Here is a 25,715-nt window from a genome sequence, read left to right as displayed (position 1 = left end):
TATTGATTTGACACAGAGAGAGAACACAAGTAGGTAGAGAGAAAGACAGAGAGAGAAGGGGAAGCAGACTCCCTGCTGAGCAGAGAGCCTGATGTGGGGCTCGATCCCAGGACCCTGAGATCATGACCTGAGCTGAAGGCAGAGGCTTAACCCACTGAACCACCTGGTGTCCCTTTTTAATTACTTTTAAAAATTAACATATACTGGCCCCAGGGGGACAGGTCTGTAAATCGTCAGGCTTACACAACTCACAGCACTCACCATATCACATACCCTCCCCAATGTCCGTAACCCAACCACCCTCTCCCTACCCCCTGGCAACTCTCAGTTTGGTTTGTGAGACTAAGAGTCACTTAAAGATTACCTCCCTCCTGACCCCATCTTGTTTCATTTTTTTCTTCCCTACCCCCTAAGTCCCCCACTTTGCCTTTCAAATTTCTTATATCAGGGAGATCATATGATAATTGTCTTTCTCTGATTGACTTATTTTGCTCAGCATAATACCCTCTAGTTCCATCCACGTTGTTGCAAATGGGAAGATTTCGTTTCTTTTGATGGCTGTGTAGTATTCCATTGTAGATATATACCACATCTTCTTTATCCATTCATCTGTTGCTGGACATCTAGGTTCTTTCCATAGTTTGGCTACTGTGGACATTGCTGCTATAAACATTCGGATGCATGTGCCCTTTTGGGTGACTACATTCCTATCTTTAGGTTAAATACCCAGTAGTGCAATTGCTGGGTCATAGGGTAGCTCCATTTTCAACTTTTTGAGGAACCTCCATACTGTTTTCCAGAGTGGCTGCACCAGCTTGTTTTCTCACCAACAGTGTAGGAGGGTTCCCCTTTATCTGCATCCTCTCCAACATCTGTCATTTCCTGACTTGTTAATTTTAGCCATTCTGACTGGTGTGATGAGGTATCTCATTGTGATTTTGATTTGTATTTCCCTGACACCAAGGGATCTGGAGCATTTTTTCATGTGTCTGTTGGCCACCTGGATGTCTTCCTTGCAGAAATGTCTGTTCATGTCCTCTGCCCATTTCTTGATTGGATTGTTTATTCTTTAGGTATTGAGTTTGATAAATTCTTTATAGATATTGGATACTACCCTTTATCTGATACGTTGTTTGCAAATATCTTCTCCCATTCTGTCAATTGTTTTTTGGTTTTGTTGACTGTTTCCTTTGCTGTGCAAAGCTTTTGATCTTGATGACGTCCCAATAGTTCATTTTTACCCTTGCTTCCCTTGCCTTTGGCTGTGTTTCTATGAAGAAGTTGCTGCGGCTGAGATCAAAGAGGTTGCTGCCTGTGTTCTCCTCCAGAATGTTGATGGATTCCTTTCTCACATTGAGGTCTTTCATCCATTTGGAGCCTATTTTTGTGTGTGGTGTAAGGAAATGGTCCAGGTTCATCTTTCTGCATGTGGCTGTCCAGTTTTCCCAACACCATTTGTTGAAGAGACTGTCTTTTTTCCATTGGACATTCTTTCCTGCTTTGTCAAAGATTAATTGACCATAGAGTTGAGTGTCTATTTCTGGGCTCTCTGTTCTGCTCTATTGATCTATGTGTCTGTTTTTGTGCCAGTACCATACGTCTTAATGATTACAGCTTTGTAATAGAGCTTGAAGTCTGGAATCGTGATGCCACCAACTTTGGCTTTCCTTATCAACATTCCTCTGGCTATTTGGGGTCTTTTAGGTTCCATATAAATTTTAGGATTATATGTTCCATTTCTTTGAAAAAATTTGATGGTATTTGGTAGGGATTGCAATAAATGTGTAGATTGTTTTAGGTAGCATAGACATTTTCACAATATTTGTTCTTCCAATTCATGAGCATGGAACATTATCCATTTCTTTGTGTCTTCCTCCATTTCTTTCATGAGTACTTCATAGTTTTCTGAGTACAGATTCTTTGCCTCTTTGGTTAGGTTTATCCCTAGGTATCTTATGGTTTGGGTGTAATTGTAAATGGGATCAACTCCTTAATTTCTCTTTCTTCTGTCTTGTTGTTGGTGTATAGAAATGCAACTGATTTCTGTGCACTGATTTTATATCCTGACACATTACTGAATTCCAGTTTTGGAGTGGAGTCTTTTAGGTTTTCCACATAAAGTATCATTTCATCTGCAAAGAGTGATAGTTTGACTCCTTATTTGCTGATTTGGCTGCCTTTAATTTTGTTGTTGTTTTTGTTGTCTGATTGAGGAGGCTAGGACTTCTGATACTATGTTGAATAGCAGTGGTGATAATGGATATCCCTGCCTTGTTCCTGAACTTAGCGGAAAAACTCTTAGTTTTTCTCCATTGAGAATGATATTTGCTGTGGGTTTTTTATAGATGGCTTTCATGATATTGAGGTATGTACCCTCTGTCCCTACACTTTGAAGAGTTTTGATCACGAAAGGATGCTATACTTTGTCAGATGCTTTTTCAGCATCTATTGAGAGTATCATATGGTTCTTCTTCTTTCTTTTATTAATGTATTGTATCAACACTGATTGATTTGTGGATGTTGAACCAACCTTGCAACCCAGGAATAAATCCCACTTGGTCATGGTGAATAATCCTTTTAATGTACTGTTGGATCCTATTGGCTAGTATTTTGGTGAGAATTTTCACATCTGTGTTCATCAAGGATATTGGTCTGTAATTTTCTTGTTTGATGGGGTCTTTGTTGCGTTTGGGATCAAGGTAATGCTGGCCTCATAAATGAGTTTGGCAATTTTCCTTCCATTTGTATTTTTTGGAACAGTTTCAGGAGAGTAGGTATTAATTCTTCTTTAAATGTTTGGTAGAATTTCCCTGGGAAGCTGTCTGGCTCTGGGCTCTTGTTTGTTTGGAGATTTTAGATGACTGCTTCAATCTCCTTACTGGTTATGGGTCTGTTTAGGTTCTTTGTTTCTTCTTGGTTCATTTTTGGTAGTTTATAGGTTTCTAGGAATGCATCCATTTCTTCCAGATTGCCAAATTTGCTGGCATATAGTTGCTCCTAATATGTTCTTATAATTGTATATATTTCTTTGGTGTTGGTAGTAATCTCCCCTCAGTTATTCATGATTTTATTTATGTGGGTCCTTTCTCTTTTCTTTTGATTAATCTGGCCAGGGGCTTATCAATCTTATTAATTCTTTCAAAGAACCAGCTCCTAGTTTCATTGATCTGTTCTACTGTTTTTTTGGTTTCTATTTCTTTGATTTCTGCTCTGATCTTTATGATTTCTCTTCTCCTGCTGGGTTTAGGCTTTCTTTGCTGTTGTTTCTCCAGCTCCTTTAGGTTTAGGGTTAGGTTGTGTACTTGAGATCTTTCTTGTTTCTTGAGAAAGGCTTGTGTTGCTATATATTTCTGTCTCAGGACTGTCCTTGCTTTGTCCCACAGATTTTGATCAGTTGTGTTTTCTTTATCATTTGTTTCCATGAATTGTTTCAATTCTTCTTTAAGTTCCTGGTTGACTCATTCATTCTTGAGTAGGACGCTCTTTAGCCTCCATGTATTTGAGTTCTTTCCAACTTTCCTCTTGTGATTGAGTTCTAGCTTCAGGGCATTGTGGTCTTAATACATGCAGGGGATGATCCCAGTCTTTTCGTACCAGTTGAGACCTGATTTGTGACCCAGGATGGGATCTATTCTGGAGAATGTTCCATGTGCAGTAGAGAAGAGTGTGTATTCTATTGCTTGGGATGGAATGTTCTGAATATACTTTGATGTCCACCTGGTCCAGTGTGTCATTTAAGGCCTTTATTTCCTTGTTGATCTTTTACTTGGATGATCTGTCCGTTTCAGTGAGGGGGATGTTAATGTTCCATACTATTATTGTATTATTGTTGATGTGTTTCTTTGATTTTGTTATTAATTGGTTTATATAGTTCGCTGCTCTTATGTTAGGGGCATAGATATTTAAAATTGTTAGATCTCTTTGTTGGACAGACCCTTTGGGTTCGATATAGTGTCCTTCCTCATCTCTTAGTATAGTCTTTGACTTAAAATCTAATGTATCTGATATAAGGATTGCCAGCGCAGCTTTCTTTTGATGTCCATTAGCATGGTAAATGGTTTTCCACCCCCTCACTTTAAATCTGGAGGTGTCTTTGGGTCTAAAATGAGTTTCTTGTAGACAGCATATTGATGGCTTTTTTTTTTTTAATCCATTTTGATACCTGTGTCTTTTGAATGGGGCATTTAGCCCATTTACATTCAGGGTAACTATTGAGAGATATGAATTTAGTGCCATTGTATTGCCTGTAAGGTGACTGTTACTGTATATTGTCTCCATTCCTTTCTGGTCTACTACTTTCACACTCTCTTTGCTTAGAGGAACCCTTTCAATATTTCCTGTAGGGTTGGATTTGTGTATACAAATCTTTAAGTTTTTGTTTGTCCTGGAATCTTTTGGTCTCTCTTTCTATTTTTAATGATAGCCTAGCTGGATATAGTATTCTTGACTGCATGTTTTTCTCATTTAGTGCTCTGAATATATAATGCCAGTTCTTTCTGGCCTGCCAGGTCTCTGTGGATAAGTGTGCTGCCAATCTCATATTTTTACTATTGTATGTTACAGACTATTGTCTTGGGCTGCTTTCAGGATTTTCTCTTTGTCACTAATACTTGCTAGTTTTACTATTAGATGATGGGGTATGGACCTATTTTTATTGCTTTTGAGGGGGGTTGTGTGTGCCTCCTGGGTTTTGATGTTTGTTCCCTTGGCCATATTAGGGACATTCTCTATTATAATTCGCTCCAGTATACCTTCTGCCCCCCTCTCTCTTTCTTCTTCTTCTGGAATCCCAATTATTCTAATATTGTTTCATCTTATGATATCACTTATCTTGCAAATTCTCCCCTCATGGTCCAGTACTTGTTTGTCTCTTTTGCTTTGCTGCTTTATTCTCCATCATTTGGTCTTCTATATCACTAATTCTCTCTCTGCCTCATTTGTCGTAGCAGTAAGAGCTTCCATTTTTTATTGCACCTCATTAATAGCTTTTTGATTTCAACCTGGTTAGATTTTAGTTCTTTTATTTCTCCAGAAAGGGCTTTTATTTCCCCAGACAGGGTTTCTCTGATATCTTCCATGCCTTTTTTGAGCCTAGCTAACACCTTGAGAATCGTCATTCTGGACTCTGGATCTGACATATTGCCAATGTCTGTATCGATTAGGTCCATAGCCTTCAATACTGCCTCTTGTTCTTTTTTTGTGTGTGGTGATTTTTCCTCCCTGTCATTTTATCCAGATAAGAATATATGTGTGAGAGAACAAAGTAGTAAAAGGGTGTTAAAGATGCCAGGAAAATGTATACCAACCAAATCAGAAGAGAACCAAAATTGGGGGGATAAGTGAGGGGGGTAAAAAGAAGTTTAAAAAAAATTAAAGAAAAATCAATTTTTACATATATATGTATATATATGTAAAAATTGATTTTTCTTTAATTTTTTAAAATTTTATATATATATATATATATATATATATATGACTGGTGAATAGAACAGAGCCATCCACTTGATTTTGGGTATTTTTTGGTCCCTTAGAAGAAAGTACCTCCTAAAATTTTAAAGAAAGAAAAACTTGTATATATACAAAAATAAGGGTAAAATGACGAAGGGATTGACTATGACTGTAAAGATGAAAATTTTTAAAAAATTCTAAAACAGGAATTGATAATTTGGTTAGAAAAAGAAAGTGGAGAGAATGTGCTCAGGCTGGAGACTAGAACAATACCCTGGGCTATATTTAGGGTATATTTTGATGTATTAGAAGAAATTTTATGCCAAAAATTTTTTAGAAGATAAAACCCTATATGTATACAAAAAATAAAGTTAGATCCAATGAAGAATGAAATATGACTATAATAATGGAGATTTTAAAAGTTTGATCTTTTTAAGAAAGGTATTGTTAAGATAAACTAGTTAATAAAAGTTAAATAGGAAATAGGAAAAGTTAAAAAAACTTAGAATAAGAAAAAATTTAAAATTTAATTAACTTTGCAAGACTGAAGAATCATGGGGAGAAAGCCATGAATTCCATTCTTTGCTTTCCCTTCCTCTGGAATTCTGTTATTCTCCTTGAGCAGTGAGCTTGGTCTTGGCTGGATGTTCTTGCTGATCTTCTGGGGGAGGGACCTGTTTTAGTGATTCTCAGATGTCTTTGTCCGAGGTCCAACTGTGCCCCCCTTGCCAGGGGCCAGCTTAAGTAATCTGATCAGGTTTGTTCTTGGGAACTCTTGTTCCCTGAATGTTTTCCATAGAGCTTTGGAGGACGGGAATGCAAATGGTGGCCTCCCAATCTCTGGCCCGGATTAGCTGAGAGCTTGGTTCCCCACTCCTCAGTGTGCCCTCCTAGAAAAGCAGTCAGTCATTCCTGTCTCCCTGGCCTCCAGCTTTGCTCCAAGTGACCGAACATTTCAGTCTCTGGCACACAGCCCCGTTTGGATTCTCCAAACACAGCAGATTCCTGCCTCCAGAGAAGGAAGTTGGGTCTCCCCAGATCTGCCATTTATGGGGTCCCTGATCAAAAAGCAGGGCCTGACTATGCCATGGATCACAGTTTAAGGTAACTCTGAGCTGAGAGTCTACTCCTCAGCTCCATCTCTGTAGCCGGCTTCCCCATTCTGATACCTGTGTGCTCTGTTACACTCAGACACCTCCGATCCTTCTGTGACCTCGCAGCACCTGAGACTACACTGTCCCTTTGAGGGCTCCACCCCTGGTTGGACTCTGGAATGATGTCCCTCGGTGGAGCAGACTTTTTTTTTTTTTTAAAGATTTTATTTATTTATTTGACAGAGATCACAAGTAGGCAGAGCAGCAGATGGGGCGGGGGGTATAAGCAAACTCCCTGCCAGAGAGCCCAATGTGGGGCTCAATCCCAGGACCCTGAGATCACGACCTGAGCTGAAGGCAGAGGCTTAATCCACTGAGCCACCCAGTCTGGAGCAGACTTTTAAAAGTTAGAATTTTGTGCTCCATTGCTCTGTCACTTGTCGGGAGCTGGCCCTTCCTTCCACGGCCTCTCTTCCCGTCCCTTCAGATTCGCTTGTCGGCAGCTGGTCCTTCCTTCCACAGCCTCTCTTCCCGTCCCTTCAGATTCACTTCTCCACACATCCTACCTTTTAGAAAGTGGTCCATTTTCTGTTTCTACAATTGCTGCTCTTCTTTTCAATCTCCTGTTGGGTTGTCGGTGTTAGGAATGCTTTGATATCTACCTAGCTGAACTTCTGTGACCTAACATCATCTCAGTCTGCTAATCCTCTGCCATCTTGACTCCTACCCCTCATCTTTCTTTTTTTTTTTTTTTTAAATTTCTCTACTTCCTCTATTGTGTCCCCATGTTCTTTTCAGTCTCCAAATAGACCAGTTTCGGGTGGCCACTAGCTTGGAAGTATTACATGTCCATAATCAAACTCATTTAATGGCACCTCTGCATCTCAAAGAGAGGTGGTGGTTGAGCAAGGCCAGCATTTGTCACATTGGAAACCTGTGGGTTTCATGCATATTAAACACATGCTGGGTTTAGATGCTGGGGACTTTATTGGCACTCTGGTGTCACAGGGGTATTTTGTGAGTCCCTGTAGAAAGTGTAGAAAAATCAACATATTTTTATTTAAAAATATAGCCACCCAATGTTAATAGAAGACTTATAATGCTATTGCCTCTGTAAGAAAAGACCTCTGTCTTATTCCCCAGAGCCCAAATGTGTAATTGCTACAAGGTAAGTTTATCTTACTCTCCTGACTAGACCTAGAAATAGGTAATTATGAGATTAATTAGGTTCCAAATAATTTCAGATTTTTAAATTAAGCTCAATAATGTGGAGTACTAAATAGTATATTACTGAATTAATCACTGTCACTTCGCAATGATTAAGGTCATGGATCTACAAAGTATTATTGTATTATCATCACTCCTCATCAGTTATTACTTGTAATGATGCATTTGTTTCTATTCACATTTTATTGAATGTGAATGTAGAAAGAAGAATTACACTTTTCAGAGAGTAGCCATTTGGAATTTCCTACCTATTGTTATATTTTTAAGGAGAAGAATTTATATTACTTATCTATGTATGCAGTTATTCTGAGATCAGTAAATAACTTAACTGGCAAATATATTATTATGTTACTTTTCCAGGTGAAGACCCTGAAACAAGAAGAATGAGAACAGTTAAAAACATAGCAGATTTGAGGCAAAATTTAGAGGAGACTATGTCCAGTCTTCGTGGGACCCAGATAAGCCACAGGTTTTTTTTCTCAATTCTATATATTGTTGGGCCAATAAAGAAAAAAAATGACTATCAAGAACTTAGCATCTTATAAGAATAAAGAAAAAATTTAATTTCCCCTTACTATTTTCTCACTTAAATTTTACATGACATTCAGCTGGCTACTTCTTAGCATATACCCTGGGACTTTTTTCTCCCATCCATCTCTTCTTCTATAGAGTATCCCTTTCAAATTAAAATAGCTACTGAAATTATCACCATCACAACCAAGTAGATTTCCATGCCTGTGACAAAGAACAGTGGGCAGAAGTTGCAGTTGAAATGCATCTGGGGCAGGAGTGGGGATGCGGGGGTACAGAGAGACTCTGAAACATAATTGGTCTCAACTTCTAGAATAGTTCTGGGAAGCCATTGGGGTTAGGTGAAGGGTTGGTTGAAACTGTGAAACACAATTTTGCTTTATCTACAATGTGACAATGACATTTCTTTCAAAAGCAAAAAAGCAAAACAACAATCTTCTAATGAATGCCCCATCCCGCATGCTGACATCTGCAGAGATGTTTCGCATCTCATCATGAAAGTATAATTTGACTTTCATGAAAATGACATACTTCTAAGAAATGACTCAGCTCTAGCCTTTCCTGTCTTCATGTATTTTTGGTCTATGATCCCAAGTGAATCCGAGTATAGTTCTTTCTTCATTTGTTTGCCAGCACCCTGGAGACAACATTTGACAGCACTGTGACAACAGAAGTGAATGGAAGGACCATACCCAACCTGACAAGCCGACCCACTCCCATGACCTGGAGGTTGGGTCAGGCATGTCCTCGACTTCAGGCTGGAGATGCTCCCTCCCTGGGGGCTGGCTACCCTCGCAGTGGTACCAGCCGATTCATCCACACAGACCCCTCGAGGTTCATGTACACAACACCTCTCCGTCGAGCAGCTGTCTCTCGACTGGGAAACATATCCCAAATTGACATGAGTGAGAAAGCGAGCAGTGACCTGGACATGTCTTCTGAAGTCGACGTTGGTGGATATATGAGTGACGGTGATATCCTTGGGAAAAGTCTCAGGGCTGATGACATCAATAGTGGGTAAGTGGCCTTAGTCTCTACCAACATTACGCACACAGGGAATGTTCTACTAAGATGCATGAGCTAGAGAAAAAGTAATTCGGTCAGCTCACAAAGTCATTAGAACTCACGAAAAATCGAAGGTTGTTTGGAGCTATATCAGACCTTCTCTTCTGCTCATTCATGAAGAGTAAAATATCTAAAACTTCTATAAAATCTTTTCATTGTAGGCCCTTAAATCTTTCTGTTGTTAGTTGAGAGAACCAAATGTGCCCTGTGCTTTTTGGAGTGATTTTCACACAATTCTTAAGTCACAGATTTTGTAGTAAAAGACGTGGGAAGGGGACAGGAGGAGTTTTGCGGGGCTGCTGGATTTTATTTTTTCAATTTGGTTTGTCAAAACTGCCTCTAACTTCTTTGAAGAAAGATATTTTCTAGCTTTCTTCAGTTATGCACCTCCAATCTAACTTGAGGGAAAATCGTTTTAAAATTGAGATTTTCAATCTCTTTTGATGGTATCAGGTTTATTTTTTAAATCATAGCCTTTGTTTTTCTTGTTTTCTATTGTAATCTGCAAAAAATATTGTGATTATAAAACTCTTAAAGATTTTGGCAATGTGGAATATTCAGCCCAATCTGAAGATAAGCCCCAGTGGAGGCAATAGGATACTCTATTAAAGCTACTTCTATAAATAATTATAATTCCTTACAGATACAAAACCTTATCCTAACTAGCCATGATTGTATAATGCTAAGGAAAAGGGAGACTTGCATTAGAAGTCACATACATCTGGCTTCAAAACCTTGGCTCTGTAATGCAAGGAAAAGCTTCCCAAATCAAGTTTATAATTTTCACGATTTCCCAAAATGCTAAATTTAGGGATTTGACCTACTTTTTGTCCTTATACATCTGAGAGAACCAGTATCAGAAAGCATTCTTCTATATGAGTAACCTTCCTGGCATCCTTCATGAAAGAAAAGAAAAGAAGAAAAGAAAAAGGAAAATCTTATTTGAAAGGAGACAGACCTAAAAAAAAAAAAAAAAAATTACAGAAGACCTTTCGATGTATAGCTCTGCTGTGATGTCCCCATATCCAGTGCTTTCATATGTGCTCCTTCCCAGATGTCTAAATTCCAACAGTTTAGAATTCGGGAGACAGATTGCGGTCAGTTAGGGTAGGAGGTAGTTGAGATGCTGCTGGAGTCAGAGTCTAATTTAAATTCCTTTCTACAATTTGCTGTCTGTGGATGCCGTGGGGGCTTAATTTGCCCAAACTCTTTGTTTTCTGTAATAAGGATGAAATTGCAGAATCTCCACAAAATTATTAGGAATTAAGGAAATAACCCACAAAATTGTACTTACTCAAAGCCTGTCACAGTATGAGAGTTGAGTAAATTTGTCATCAGCATCATAATTCCATTTATTATCATTAATAATCACACTAACTTGTAGATGTTATTGTTATCATTTTTGTCCATATTAAATACCATCTGGGGGTGAGATACCCAGTTTGGGCAGCACAGGAGCTAAACTTTTGAAAGCATGAACTTTTTCTCCTGTCTCTCCCTTTTCTCACCCACTGTTTCTACTCTCACTCCTATCTCCTCCTCTTTTCTTTCTTCATCTCTTTAAGTGAGAGCATATGTGGGTTTTTTTTTTTTTTATTTGACAGACAGAGATTACAAGTAGGCAGAGAGGCAGTCAGAGAGGGGAGGAAGCAGGCTCCCTGCTGAGCAGAGAGCCCAGTGTGGGGCTCGATCCCAGGACCCTGGGATCATGACCTGAGCCGAAGGCAGAGGCTTTAACCCACTGAGCCACCCAGGCGCCCCGAGACCATATGTGTTTGTTTTTATATTCACTATTGGATGAAGATTTATTTTTTATTTAAAATCAATTAATTATCATATAGTGTATTATTAATTTCAGAAGTAGAGGTCAGTGATCCATCAGTGGTTTTTTTTTTTTTTTTTTTTTTAAGATTTTGTTTATTTATTTGACAGAGAGACACAGCAAGAGAGAAAACACAAGCAGGGGAGTGGGAGAGGGAGAAGCAGGTTTCCCACTGAGCATGGAGCCTGATGTGGAGCTCAGTCCCAGGACCCTGGGATCATGACCTGAGCCAAAGGCAGGCGCTTAACGACTGAGCCACCGAGGCAACCCTCATCAGTCTTACATAATACCCAGTGCTCATCACATCACCTATCCTCCTTAATGCCCTTCACCCAGTTACCCCATCCCTTTACACCCCTTCCCTCCAGCAACCTTCACTTTATCTTTACGGTTAAGAGTCTCTTATGACTTGTCTCCCTCTCTGATTTCATCTTGATTTATTTTTCCTTCCCTTCCCCTATGATCCTCTGCTTCTCTTTCTTAAATGCCACATATCAGTGAGATCAGATGACAATTTTCTTTCTCTGATTGACTTATTTCGCTCAACATAATACCCTCTAGTTCCATCCATGTAGTTACAAATGGCAAGATTTCATTTGTTTTGATGGCTGCATAATATTCCATTGTATATATACACAACATCTTCTTTATCCATTCATCTGTTGATGGACTTCTGGGCTCTTTCCATGGTTTAGCTATTGTAGACATTGCTGCTATAAACATTGGGGTGCAGATTCCTCTTTGGATCACTACATTTGTATCTTTGGGGTAAATACCTAGTAGTTTAGTTGCTGGGTCTTAGGGTAGCTCTATTTTCAATGTCTTGAGGAATCTCCATACTGTTTTCCAGAATGGCTGCCGCAGCTTGCATTCCCACCAATAGTGTATGAGGGTTCCCTTTTCTCTGAATCTTCGCCAATACCTGTTGTTTCCTGTCTTGTTGATTTTAGCCATTCTGGTGTGAGGTGGTATCTCACTGTGGTTTTGATTTGAATTTGCTGAGTAATTGTTCATGAGTCAGGTGGCAAAGTCGGGTGGAATGCTAGGTGGGACACTGTGGTTTCAGGATTCTTGGGGCCACAGGAAGATTGGGGTGCCTGACTGCATCAGAGTTCCCAGACACTAGAGCAAGGGAGCTGGCTGCAATCAGTTAACCTAGGAGTGGGCTCTCAGCTTGATGTTGCCATAAATCATGAATTGCAGCACGGTTCGATGACTGCTCTCCGAGCCAGGGCACAGCAAGCAGGTGAACTACAGGGAGACCTCTTCCATGCCCCTGAATAAAGATTTAATTATATACATAAATATAGCATATTTATATACACAGACACACATGCACATATTAATGTATACACACATATATACATATACATAGAATATACACACAGACAGACACACACTCACACACACGCAGGCAGTCAATCTCCTTATCTGTAGTAGTCACCACATATACTGAATTAGTGAATATTGAACCATTGCTCCTAGGGGAAATACAGACATAGTTCCTGTGAGCTTTGGGTCACAACATTTTTATCAACTCATCAGAATATAATCTTGTTTTATGTGTATTTAAATTTAAAGCCACCTTATTTGTGAATTAATACATATTATAGGCTCATTAACATTGAGCTCATGCCTTCACAGCACTGTAATTCATGCCTACATGAAGTTTATCTAAGTCATAGTTTTTTATGAGACACACCACAGCCTTCCTACACTTTGGGACACAAGAATACCTCAAGACTACAGTTGAGGGGGCATTTTAAGCAGCAGAATCTCCAACAGGGAGCACAAAAATGCAGAAAATATGGCTCTAAAGAGCCTGTAAAAAGGAGATATTGACAGTAAGAGAGCCAAATCAAGAGGGAAGAATGTCACCTTATTTATTTGACCTCAGCTGGGAATGTCCTCACGGGCAACTCCAATTGCTGTTCTGCACCTGTCTGTGAATGATCATGGAAGTGTTGCAGTTATTGATTTGCAAATTTTAGCAAGTAAGCAAATTTGTAAATATGGAGTTTGTGAATAATGAAGATTGACTATTTATTTATATACACAGAAAATGCTTATCTGGGGAGAGAAAACATGCATATCTTGGGAGCAATTTAAATCAGAAATCAATGGACATTGATAATGCAATGTGTGAGTAATTTCAAAAGTTTTGTACAGATAAAAACTTAGCTAAAAGTTCAGAAGAAAGAGAAAGTGTTAAATCCAGGCATGAGATAGAAAGGAGTGGATAAGAAAAGGAAATAGTTTAATTTAAATAGCTATAGAGGAGGGAAATGTATTAAGAGAATATCTGTAAGAAAAGGAGAAATATTGTAGAAAGAATGTCATTCAGTGAACTTGACTAAAATATAATTTTTAGAATCAGAGGGACAGTTGGATTAGAGGACATTCACTGACCTTTCCTTTAATCGAGAGTCATGGAATCTGAATATTTAATTTTGAGAGATAGGGTCTATTGTGACAGGCCTCCATAACATTATGCTTAGAAATTTAAACTGTGTACTCTAAGCAGTGGAAATCACTGTTTCTTAAGATTATTTAGTAGCCACACAGAAGAGGTCATGAAGATGATTTCTGAAAGTCCCCCTCAGGGGAAATCTGCAAAATGTATTGAGAGGAGAAGCTCTGATGGTAGATTTCAGACACTGCTGCAGAACTTGAGGTCCAAGGTCTATAAGCCAGAAATATGGGCGTAGCCTTGATGGGGATGAAAGGAGCGGAAAAACTGATACGGAAGATACCACGAAGGAGAAATTTACAGACAAAGTGATAGGCGCTACTCATAAGGGCTTAAGAGAGGCAGTGAATTCAGAGAAGATGCCCATTTTCTAAGCGCCAGAAAGGGGAAATTATAGCTTTAGAGAAAATAGGCAGAAAAAGAGGCTTTTTTTTTTTTCTTTTTTGAGAAAGCAGATGGGAGATGATGAGTGTAGAGTTAGAAACATAGAGTGGACGACATTGTGGTTTAAGTTGGAAAAGCAGTAGTTTTCAGGGTAGAGATATGATGGCGAGTGTGGTCTCCTATAGAAGAAGATAGTGGAAATTGTGGGAGATGTGTGGACTTCCGGGAAAAGAATTGAGAGAAAGATCCTGAGGTAAAATGTGTATCCAAAATATATTTCTGAGTTCACCCTGTATGCCAGGCAGCATTTTGGGGCTGTGGGTGCAGGAGTGAGCAATATAGGCAAGATACCACATGACCCCCATGCTAGTGTTTTTTATATTTTCGTAGGTGCTCATTTGTTCAGTGAATGCGTAACTAATACATACACGTTTGTAAGTAAGTATGTGTGTATACATTCTTAGATTAGTAGTTTTTTCTTAAGGCAGTGTTTAAAAACAGCTGAGTTCTATATATAATAATATATATTACAGGCGTACTGATACTCAGAAACATTTTGTATTTTCCAGGATTCCTGCTGTATTAGTTAACAGTTACTTCTGTAAGCAAGAAATCTCAAAATCTTGTAACTTAACCCAGAGTTGATTTCTCCTTCAAATAAAACCCTCGCTGTTATTTCTGTTCTTCAGTTGGGAATGTCCACCATATAGTCTCTCAGAGAACAAGACTGAAGTGAATAATTCTGTTACAATCCCAGGATCACCCTGAGCATTGGCATTCAATAAGCAGGTGGCAAAAGAGAAGAATCTTGGTGTGAGAGTATTTCATATGTACCAGGCTTACGAGAGGTGCACATAACTTCTACACACATTCCCTTATTCAAAACAGCTGAATGGCCACATCTAATTAGAAGGAAGGCCATCAAATATGGTACAGCTTTATGCCTAGAAGGAAGAGGAAGTTGTTTGATGAAATCTGGGTAATTTCTGCTGAATTCATTCATGAGAAACAAGAATAAAATAATAATAATAATAAAGTCACATCCATTGTCCTTCCTACTTGTTTCCTGCTTCAGTGGAAAACCAGTTCAGACTTCTGTTCAATTTTGTTCCCTACCAGTCTTTCAAATAAAGTCTTGGGTCGAATGAGCCTATTTAAATATGCATCAGTGGTCCACGTGTTTTATGGTATCATTCACACCCAGTATATTTAAGGAAAAACTAAAAAACCCACAAATCCTATATGAAAGCTTCCCCTGGTGATGGTGACCTGTTGAGCATTTGGCATTTTCTCTTTCCTGTGGCAGAGTCCAGGAACACTGGAATTTAAAGTGTTCCTGGGTGGCAGTTCTGTCCCCTGCGTGGGAGGTGAGTAGGCATGGTCAGCAGATGATTTGGCTGGTCGTAACTCACCGTGCTTAGGACTGTTGTGCTTCATTGCTCACCAGTTTACACAGAAAATCATTGACATCTCTAGGATGTAGCCCAGTGCCTCAGCCCAGAATTAAAAGGAGGGAAGATGAGAGGGTTAGAGATATCCCAGGGGGAATTTTAATTTGATGATGTTTAAAGTGAGGAAAAAAGGGCATTGAAATGTCTGTGCTACGGTTCATGAAAAAATTGAGTCACAAAGTTAATTTTCTGTTCCCAATTTTTATAAGTATGTTTCAGTGATTAAAGGGACAAAGAGCTCAAAAGACACAGTAATGAATGAAGGTGTTTAAGATTTTTTTCCTCATGTAACCACAAGGAATGTCATGAAGGGAATGGGAATGGAGTTTCACTTTCTCATGTACCTTAGACAGAACTCAGAAAACTAGTTAATCGGCATTCTGAGAATTCAGAATTTCCTGAAGCATAGAAAGACTTATCTTTTTCTTCTCTTTCTGAAATTACTTTAAACACTTGGGAATGTGAATCTGCCAGTAATTAGGATTTAGTCAGAAGAAGCCCTCTTACTTATAATGAGTCTCTGAAAACACCTCCATTTATGAAATAAAAAAGGAACGTGCTGGAAAATTGGGGAGAAAGTTACGTTTTTTAATTGGGTGGCAATTGAAGTGATCTGCAGGTGTCACGGTATAAATAGTTAAGTCAGAACATAACCTAAAATTCTACTTTAAGTCATATGGCCCGAACACAAAGTAATTTAATTCTGACAAGTGGCCTTTTTACAAAGGAAGGTGAGTACTTTTATCCTTCTTCTCCCTCGATACTCCCTCCATTCACCCTTAGTAAACTTGATGGTGTGAAGCAGGTGTACCATTGGGAAGGGCAGGTTAAAGTGTTGGGGTGAAAGAATATATGTGACAAACCAAAGACTCTTAATTGTAATGCTTCTACTCCTTTCATATTCAAGACGGGAGATTTATGTTTGGTGGAGGTGGTGGTCCTATTGGAAAGAGAGATAGATGATAGTACAAGCCAACACGGACATGGCACTTACTCTGTGCTAGACAGCATTCTATGCCTTTGACATTTGTTGACTCATTTATGTCTCACCGTTAACTGTAAGAGGTAAATCTATCATTATTATCTCCATTTTACCAATGAAGCAGTGGAAACATGAATAGTTTAAGTGACTTTAAATGGAACTCAGAAAATTAACTAGTTTCTGGGAATTTAAAATTTCTTAAAACAGGCAGTGCTGGACTTGAACCCAGCATTCTGTCTCCAGTCTGTACTCTCCGTCATCGTGACATGCTGACCCTGTGAGACTGTCAACATGTCTACATGTACACATTTCTCTCCTAGGAGTTAATTTTTTACAAAAGAACAGAGCTTCACAGCCATCAGTCATTATTAGTATAGTTTTGTTTTTTTTTTTTTTAAGCTAGCATGTATGATCTAGGAGACAGTAGTTAATATTATCTGTGTTCATCAAAAAGAAGATGCTGAATGATTGTGCCTTTGAGGGTTTAAAAAAAGAAAAGAAAAGAAAAGAAAAGCCTGTGTGTTCATGTCATTAAAAAATAGCTAATTGTGGGGTGCCTGGGTGGCTCAGTCATTAAGCATCTGCCTTTGGCTTAAGGTCATGGTCCAGGATCCTGGGATCAAGCTCCGAAGCCTGCTTCTCCCTCTGCCACTCCCCTTGCTTGTGTTCCCTCTCTGGCTGTCTCTCTCTCTGTCAAATAAGTAAAATCTTTAAAAAAAAAAAAAAAAAAGAAAGTGAATTGTAACATATAGTGGCTAACATGAAATTTGAATGTAAAAACGCAGAATTCTAATAAGTTATGGTGCAAGCCTAGGTTTTGAATCTTCCCAAATCCCCAGAAAAAGCAACCAGCCAGCACAACCAAAAAAATCACAATCATTGTTCACACATAAAAGCTGATGACAAAGTATCATCTCAGCCCCCAAGTAAATAGCTGAGGACAAACATCCAAGAGCCAAAGGATGGGATCACTGTCTGTTTCAGAGGAAACAGAGATAGGCACTGGGGCATCTGGTAACAAGAACAGAAGAACCCAACATAGTCAGAAAACTGACTAGAAAACTCACAGAGCATTTGAAGTTGGCAGCTGAAGCTGGAAGGGCTTTTGACCCCTTGACCAACAAGGGAGAATAAAGGCAGAAGGTTATGTCTGAACAGAATAGAACAGTCTAGTTCCTATGAACTAGTTCATTTAGGTGCCCAACGACAACCCCCTTTCAGGACAGGACCCCACACTAAGAGACACCTTCTCGGAGCAGAAGCAAATTGAAAAAAAAAAAAAAATTGGCAATGAAGGTGAACATGACAGTCTGGAAGAAAGTGAGAGATGGAAACAGAATCCAAAAATCTCAAAAAGCTAATGACTGCTTTTTAAAACAATATACAAAAACAATAGAGGCAGTTACTGTGTCAAGTTGGAAAGGTATCTGCATTGTTTCTTTTTATTCAGAAAAATGAATTTCACATAAAAATAAGCAGGAGAAAAGTGTCAAGATAAAACCCTATAGAAGCCACAAATACATGCAACATGTGTAACTAATAAAGGATTAGTATCAATGAGGAAAGAAAAAAGGAAAACAGAACATAGCATTGAATCCAGTAGAAAAATGAGCAAGAGAAAGTAAGTAAAACAGAGAAAGGCAAATACCATATGATTTCACTCATACGTGGAATTTAAGAAACAAAACAAATGAACAAAGGAAAGATGAGAGACAGAGAGAAACAGATCAAGAAACAGACTATTAAGTATAGATATATATTTATATCACTTAGAAAGTATCACAACTGGTTACACATGATTACAAATTGCACAAACAATATGCTTGAAAATTTTGAAATGGAGTCTTTCTAATAAAGTCAGCATTTTTAAACATTTAAATTCCATTAGCCAACACCGATAAAACATAAATGGCTTATAACGAAGTGAAAATATAATCAACCTGCTTGGTAATCTGGAATTTGTAAACCAAACCAAAATGAGACTAGTAGGTGTTTATTCTCAAACTCTTTTAAAAACTGTTTATCAGGGGCGCCTGGGTGGCTCAGTGGGTTAAGCCGCTGCCTTCGGCTCAGGTCATGATCTCAGGGTCCTGGGATCGAGCCCCGCATCGGGCTCTCTGCTCAGCGGGGAGCCTGCTTCCTCCTCTCTCTCTGTCTGCCTCTCTGCCTACTTGTGATCTCTCTCTGTCAAATAAATAAATAAAATCTTAAAAAAAAAATAAAAAAAAATAAAAACTGTTTATCAGTGACTAGTAAGGCTAAATATAGGTATATGTCTCTTATGACCCAGTGATTTCCTGTCTAGATCTAGATCTTAGTTAAGTTCTTGCTTCTGAGCACAAGAAATTGTCGGTACGCAAGTGTTCGTGGTAGCACAAAGACAAAAAACAACTCAAATGTCTGTAATAGTCAAATGGATTAATCAACAAGTATATTTGTAAAACAGAATAATAAAACTATAAAATGAATAATGCAATGATACACATGAAGATAAATAATTGCAAAAATTAATTTTGGGTGAAGGAAAGAAGTTAAAAAAGATTATGCATAGTGTGACTCGATTTATATAAAGTTCAAATCCAGGAGATACTAAACAGTATATTTTTAGGAATACAAGCCCATGTGGCAAAACCATGAAGAAAAGTAGGGGAAAGCTAATGAAATCCAGGACAGTAGATGCCTCCAGAAGGGAGGTTTGGGGATGTGAGTGAGAAGAACCTATATGGATGTTGAAGAAACTGCAAATGTTGTATTTCTGAAGCCAGGTAGCAGGTGCATGAAAGTCAGTATTTTTATTATTATTTGATATATACTTTTATATCTTATACACCTACAAAAATATATATTTCCCCAAAAGGTTGTTGTTGTTTTTTTTTCAGAAAGTATATAATTACTCTGATGGTAGAATTGTATGTATTTCTGTTCATTGAGAAAGTAGGATTTGAACAATATAAAAAACAAGTTTTATAAATCATGTTTCAGTGAATTCCAGACATAATTAGAGCATAATTATGCAGATTCACAGATTTGAACAGACTCCATCTTATAGTAGCAGTGGGTAGTGAGTGACAAGAAGGAGTGATGTATCTAGATTATCGACTAGATAGATGGTGTCTTTCCCTTTAGCCATCATAGCATGCACAAAAGGAACATGAGTTTTAGTGGTGAAGTTAATATATAGTCAGTTTTTTTCTATATTTGAAGTGCTTATGAGAAAGCCACCTATCTATGCATTGGTAACAGTTTAGTACCTTATTTTAGAGCAAGGTGGAATAATATGGTCTAGAAATATTAATTTGGATAGTAGACACCTAAAGTAAATGCCACGAGTATGCAAATTTGCCGACAGGAAAAGAAGCAGGCTGTCAGTAGAAGTGACAAAGAATTAGGAAATGCTTTGTGAGACTTTTTTTTTTTATGTGAATTCTTTTACAACTTATTGAATTTGAACATGGCTAAAATTATTCTGACTTTCATAGTTAGAGGTAATTCATTTTTTGTCAGTAACCCTCACAAGTTTTGTTCCAACTTTTTGTACCAATCTTCCCTGTGTCTATTATCTCTTCTTAAATTCATCTTGGCTGACAGTTTTGAAGTTTAGATATAACACTGTTAGGAAATCATTTTTTAAATTTTACATTATTCTTTCAAAATGACCCCCTAACATTGATAGCTCCCAGACCGTAGTATAATATTTCTAAAGGAGCTATAAAGTTCATGTTCTTACAGATTTTTAAATCCTTCAGAAAGAATGAAAGAAGGAAGGATTACCAAGAAAAAATTCAAATCAGGGATATGTCTTACTTGTGTAATGCCTGATGTGGTTTTTTTTTTTTAATTTAAATTCAATTAGCCAACATAAAATAGTACATCATTAGTTTCAGATGTACAGTTCAGTTACTCATCTGTTGCATATAACCCCCAGTGCATGTCACATCACATGCCCTCCTTAATGCCCATCACCCTGTTATCCCATCTCCCATCCAGCAACCTTCAGGTTTTTTTTTTTTTTTTTCATAGTTAAGAGTCTCTCATGATTTCTCTCTCTGACTTCCTCCCATTCAGTTTTCCTTCCCTTACCCTGTGGTACTCTGCTCTGTCTCTTGTATTACACATATATTGTGGATAATTATCTTTCTCTGATTGACTTATTTCACTCAGCATAATACCCTCCAGTTCCATCCAAGTCAGTGGGTATAAGAGGTCATCCTTTTTGATAGCTGAGTAATATTCCATTGTACAAATACCACTTCTTCTTTATCCATTCATCCATCAGTGGACATCTGGGCTCTTTCCATAGTTTGGCTATTGTGAACATTGCTGCAATAAACACTGCGGTGCAGGTGCCTCTTTGGATCATAGTATTTGTATCTTTGGTGTAAATCTCTCATAGTGCAATTGCTGGATTATATGGTAGCCCTATTTTTAACTTCTTGTGGGACCTCCATACTGTATATTGTTTTTTAAGTAACAAAGTCATGGTTCTGTTATGAAAATGCCCTACCAACACCCAAACGAGAGTATGTCTGTGTAAACGGAGGAATTATAACAGAGTACTTTTTTAAAAGATTTTATTTATTTAACAGACAGAGATCTCAAGTAGGCAGAGAGACACACAGAGAGAGGGAGGGGGAAGGCAGAAAGAGAGAGAGAAGGAAGCAGGCTCCCCGCTGAGCAAAGAGTCCGATGCGGGGCTTGATCCCAGGACCCTGACATCATGACCCAAGCAGACACCAGGGGCTTAACCCACTGAGCCACCCAGGCACCTCATATAACTGAGTATTTTTTGATTCAATTAATACCTCTTATAAACCTACTTGATATGAACTGGAAAATTGAAGGGCCCAAGAAAAATGACTATCCTTTGAAATGTTTCCCAAAAAAATAGGTTTTCTCTTAATGTATTGAGGTTTTAAACGCATGTTTTTTTTTCCCCTTTGGAAAATTAGTTTTCAAAAACAGTTAATATTTGTCTATAGAACTTACTCTTCTGTAAATACGGAAAATTGGAAGGTTATATTTCTAATAGAAGTGATCTGTCATCTTATTTCTTATTTTCATGCATCACCATTATGGGTAAAGTTACTGAAATCAGCTATAATGCTTTCTTTTTATAATATGGAAGCCTTTTGAATCACATAATATATTTGTTGATCCCCAGTTATATGGAAAACCTTTGTTAAACAGTTTCGGAGATGCACAGATGAAGAAGACAGACATGAAATGAGACATATATGAAACATAGTGTGTTCACATTGTTACAGCTTCCTCCAAGGTTAAGATTAAGCATGTTGGTAGTTTTTATTTTTAATTTTTTTAGAAGATTTTATTTATTTATTTGAGAGGGAGAGAGTGAGAGAGAGCATGAGAGCTGAGAAGATCAGAGGGAGAAGCAGATTCCCTATGGAGTTGGGAGCCCAGTGTGGGACTCAATCCTGGGACTCTGAGATCAAGATCTGAGCCGAATGCAGTTGCTTAACCAACTTAGCCAAAAGGGCAGAGGAGTAGCTCACTTATCTGGAGAAATATCAACTACCTTCAACCTTTTGAAACACAATTTCAAAAGGAAAATGATTGAGAAAAACATTTGCCACTAAACACTTTTACTTTACCAGGAATTCTACAAACTCTACCTTACAAGGTCATAAAAACATTTAGATATTTGTCTAGTACTGTTTGGGAAATACGGTAAGAAATTGAAAGTAAGAATAAACCCTGAACTACAACCCCAAGATGGGACAGATGACAAATGAAAATGCATGAAGGACAAATGTCCCTTCACTCTTTTAATTTAACTGATGCTCCTAATCATGAATTAGTTATTAAAAAAAAAAAAGTGAAATTGTATCTAGTATTTCTTATCTAAAAGAGTAGATCAGTGTTTAATACATTTTGGAGCAAAAGTCCTCCTTTATTTTTTCTGGTTGGTGGGATTGAATTCTTTACTGATCAAGAAAACTCACCATGTAGAGTCCCTTATAAGGATAATGCAGTATGACCTAAGTTTTGTATATAAAATTCATTTATTTCCTTTTCAAAATATGTGGAAGAGACTTTGTAAATAACAAATAGCTACTTTTTATGAGGTTCTCATATTAAGATCTTTTTGTATTTTTTCTTTATCATAAAATCTGCCTGCAGATTTTATTCTTCCCATTTTCAGAGGAAGAAATTAAGGCACAGTTTAAGAAACTTGTTCAAGTTCCTTCAGCTAGTAAGGACAGAATTTATTGATCACGTAAGTCATTAGCCAGTTTCATAATCCTAGCTTTAACTATTTGGTCAGTCTTCAATATGGTCATGATTAAACATTTTTTATCACAAAAATTGAAATCAACTTAAATTTGCTTAAGCAAATTGCGGTCATGATTATAAATAAGCAAGAGTACCTCTTAGAACCCAAGGACGAGTTGTGAAGTTGAAACTACGTGGCCAAGTGTCTGCTTCCTTTTGTGCACCTGGGGGTTGTTTTTACTTTGCTGAGCAGCTTTCTCTGTAGCTTCTTATGTCTGCTGGAGATAACTACATCTCCTGGGTGTTCATTATCATCAACTGTATTCACAAAGAAAGCCCGAGGAGCTGTCGTTTAATCCTATTCTCGAGAAAGAAAAATCTGATTAGCCCAGCATGGGGTAGGAGATTAAACAATGTGCCCTAGTCCGCAGCCATAGAAGCAGGATTGCCAGTAGTATTTGGTCTACCATCCCTGTGCAATGATGGTGTTCCTGTGATGTCCTGGAAGTAGTTCTCAAAGACTGGAAGTGGGTCAGTCAGTGTGACCCTTCACTTCAGATAGTAATGTGTGGTGGTTAAAATCATTCTGGAGCCAACTTTCTAGATTTATTTTTTAGTTCTGCCATGACTGGTTGAGTAAAATGTTACTTAACCCTTTTGTGCTTACTTACTTTCTTTCTCTAATATGGTGATAAAAATATTATTAAACTATTTAATATTAATAATATTAAACATATTATTAAACTCTTTAGAACAGGTTCTGACAAACATTTGATGCATCTTGACTATTATTTCATCCTTGTGGTCAATTGGTAAGATACATTTTACTTATCAAATAACTTAATCTAGTTTTAGGTTTAGTAATATTCCATTACTCCTGTGACCTTCATTGCTTCAAAAAAGATACTTACAAAATGAAATAATCTTGCTCTTATTTCTCTAAGAGTTAAATTATCTCCAAGCCTGTCCAAAATTTTAACAAAAGGGGAAAAAATGAATAGGCTAGTAGGCTAGTTAGTTGTTATAGTAAGGAAGATTGATTTCCTAATATACTTGAAAAATACTCAAATTCTTCCTGTTGAGTAAAATGTTTCTATAGAAAAAACTGTAGTAAAGCACATTTGCATAATTATTAAAAATTGTGAACACTGTTAAATTACACAGATGAGATCATTTAATTTTATGTTGATTAATTACACATTTACTTTCAGGTACATGACAGATGGAGGGCTCAACCTGTATACTAGAAGTCTGAATAGAATACCAGACACAACTACTTCCAGAGAGGTCATCCAGAGAGGAGTTCATGACGTGACAGTGGATGCGGACAGGTAATGCTATCAGCATTTATGATAGTGAGAACAGCATAAAGCAATTTCAGAAATGAGATCCTAGGGTTTGACAGTATAAGTTAAAAGACTTTTTATTCCAATATAATAATTATTTTGAAGTGTTTTTAAAACTAATCTAGTTTTTCTTACAAGACTTGTTTAGCTCTATATACTGCATTGGTAAGAATATTTAACAACTTTCAGGTACATGGCAGCAAATTTTAATATCTGTAAAAGCAAAACGATACACATAGACTTATGTTCCTTCCTTGAAAAGAACCCTGGCTGTTAAGTTTGTTTAGGTTTGGATATTCTCAGATTTACCTGGAGGCTAATGATATAAAGATTAAAAGAATTCAAATTATCAGGTACAATAAACTTGATATTTTTCTTGAGGAGTTTGTTGAAAGCATAGAACTCTTGCCTTAGGCTAATTTCTGTTTTGTAATTGTTTCAGGATGTTTAAAGCTGTGTGTGTGTGTGTGTGTGGACGTGTGCATGCGTGTGCTAGTTATTTTGCTCAAAGTTGTTTTGTCAATTTGATCAGAATCACTGCTGTTAGAAAATATTGTTCTTGTAAAACAGTATTGTAAGACATACTTCTGACCTGATTTTGCCCTCTCTTCACTCAGAATTTTGACTTTATTCATCAGGAAGTTATTGCCATTTCTAAAACTATGACATATCAGTACCTAGAGTGGCTCTTTACTAAAGTTAGCACTGAGGAAGAGGACAAAAGGTTGTGATTTAATGTATCCACATTCTGAAGTAGAAACTGTGCACAATTCATTGCACATTTTAACATAGCCAACTCAGAAGGCTTGGATTTTGATATTAGTTATCAGTTTCTCCTCACTCAAATTATGTTGATATATTTTGGTGGGGATTTGGGGCTTAACTCTTTTTTTTTTTTTAAGATTTTATTTATTTATTTGTCAGAGAAACATAGTGCAGAAGCAGGCAGAGTGGCAGGCAGAGGCAGAGAGAGAAGCAGTCTCCCCACTGAGCAAGGAGCCAGATGCGGGACTCAATCCCAGGACCCTGGGATCATGACCTGAACGGAAGCCAGCAGCTTAACCAACTGAGCCACCCAGGTGTCCCAGGGCTTAACTCTTTAAAAGAGATATTCAGTTAATCCCTCTGTTTTTATCTCTATCTTCACACCCATTTTCAGAAATACCACACTTTTTTAAAATTTGGGGTCTTCTCCAGGATAAGTAGGCTGTTTTGTAGCTTTTCTTATCCTGTGTTTAGGAAGCCACTCTCTTAGATCTAGGGTGAGGGGATGTGCCTGGTATCCTATAGTTCAGAGATCTCTCTAGAGAATAAAACTGCAGATTTCTACTGGGGTGAGAATAGACATGGCTGCCATCCACTGAGCTGGGGCAAGGAGGGGATTTGGGGCTCTAAATGCTCTTTAAATAATGCTGTTGATATTTTAATTCCTGCTGGCCAGAAGACAGTTTCCACTAGGAGACTAGGATAGACATATTTGGTCTATAGACCGGGTATATGTGAGAGAAGCAGGTGGTTACACAAAGATTATGAAAAATTTTGCTTCCCCACCACCAACCTGATCTCTTCAGCCATTTTCCCTTCCTGATGCCTTCAACCAGCCTGGTCTTCTTTCTGCTCTTGAATTGATGCTTCCTCCATTTGGAATGCCCTTTTCTACA

The 25,715-nt window shown here is 37.8% G+C and overlaps 1 protein-coding gene across 3 annotated transcripts in view; it reads left to right on the top strand.

The window, feature by feature from the left end:
• Positions 1–25,715, top strand: part of NAV3 (neuron navigator 3) — a 383,583-nt gene that overhangs the window by 208,390 nt on the left and 149,478 nt on the right. For all 3 annotated transcript variants that reach the window (XM_032346929.1, XM_032346928.1, XM_032346927.1), the window contains exons 10-12: positions 8,130–8,238; positions 8,934–9,317; positions 23,920–24,039. In XM_032346929.1, the coding sequence (XP_032202820.1) occupies positions 8,130–8,238; positions 8,934–9,317; positions 23,920–24,039 (613 nt within the window). The remainder of the gene's footprint in view (positions 1–8,129; positions 8,239–8,933; positions 9,318–23,919; positions 24,040–25,715) is intronic.

Source organism: Mustela erminea, chromosome 6 (genome assembly GCF_009829155.1).
Source record: "Mustela erminea isolate mMusErm1 chromosome 6, mMusErm1.Pri, whole genome shotgun sequence".
Taxonomy (NCBI): Eukaryota; Metazoa; Chordata; class Mammalia; order Carnivora; family Mustelidae; genus Mustela; species Mustela erminea.
Note: the sequence above shows the minus strand (reverse complement) of the source record. Positions and strands in the feature narration are given on the sequence as shown.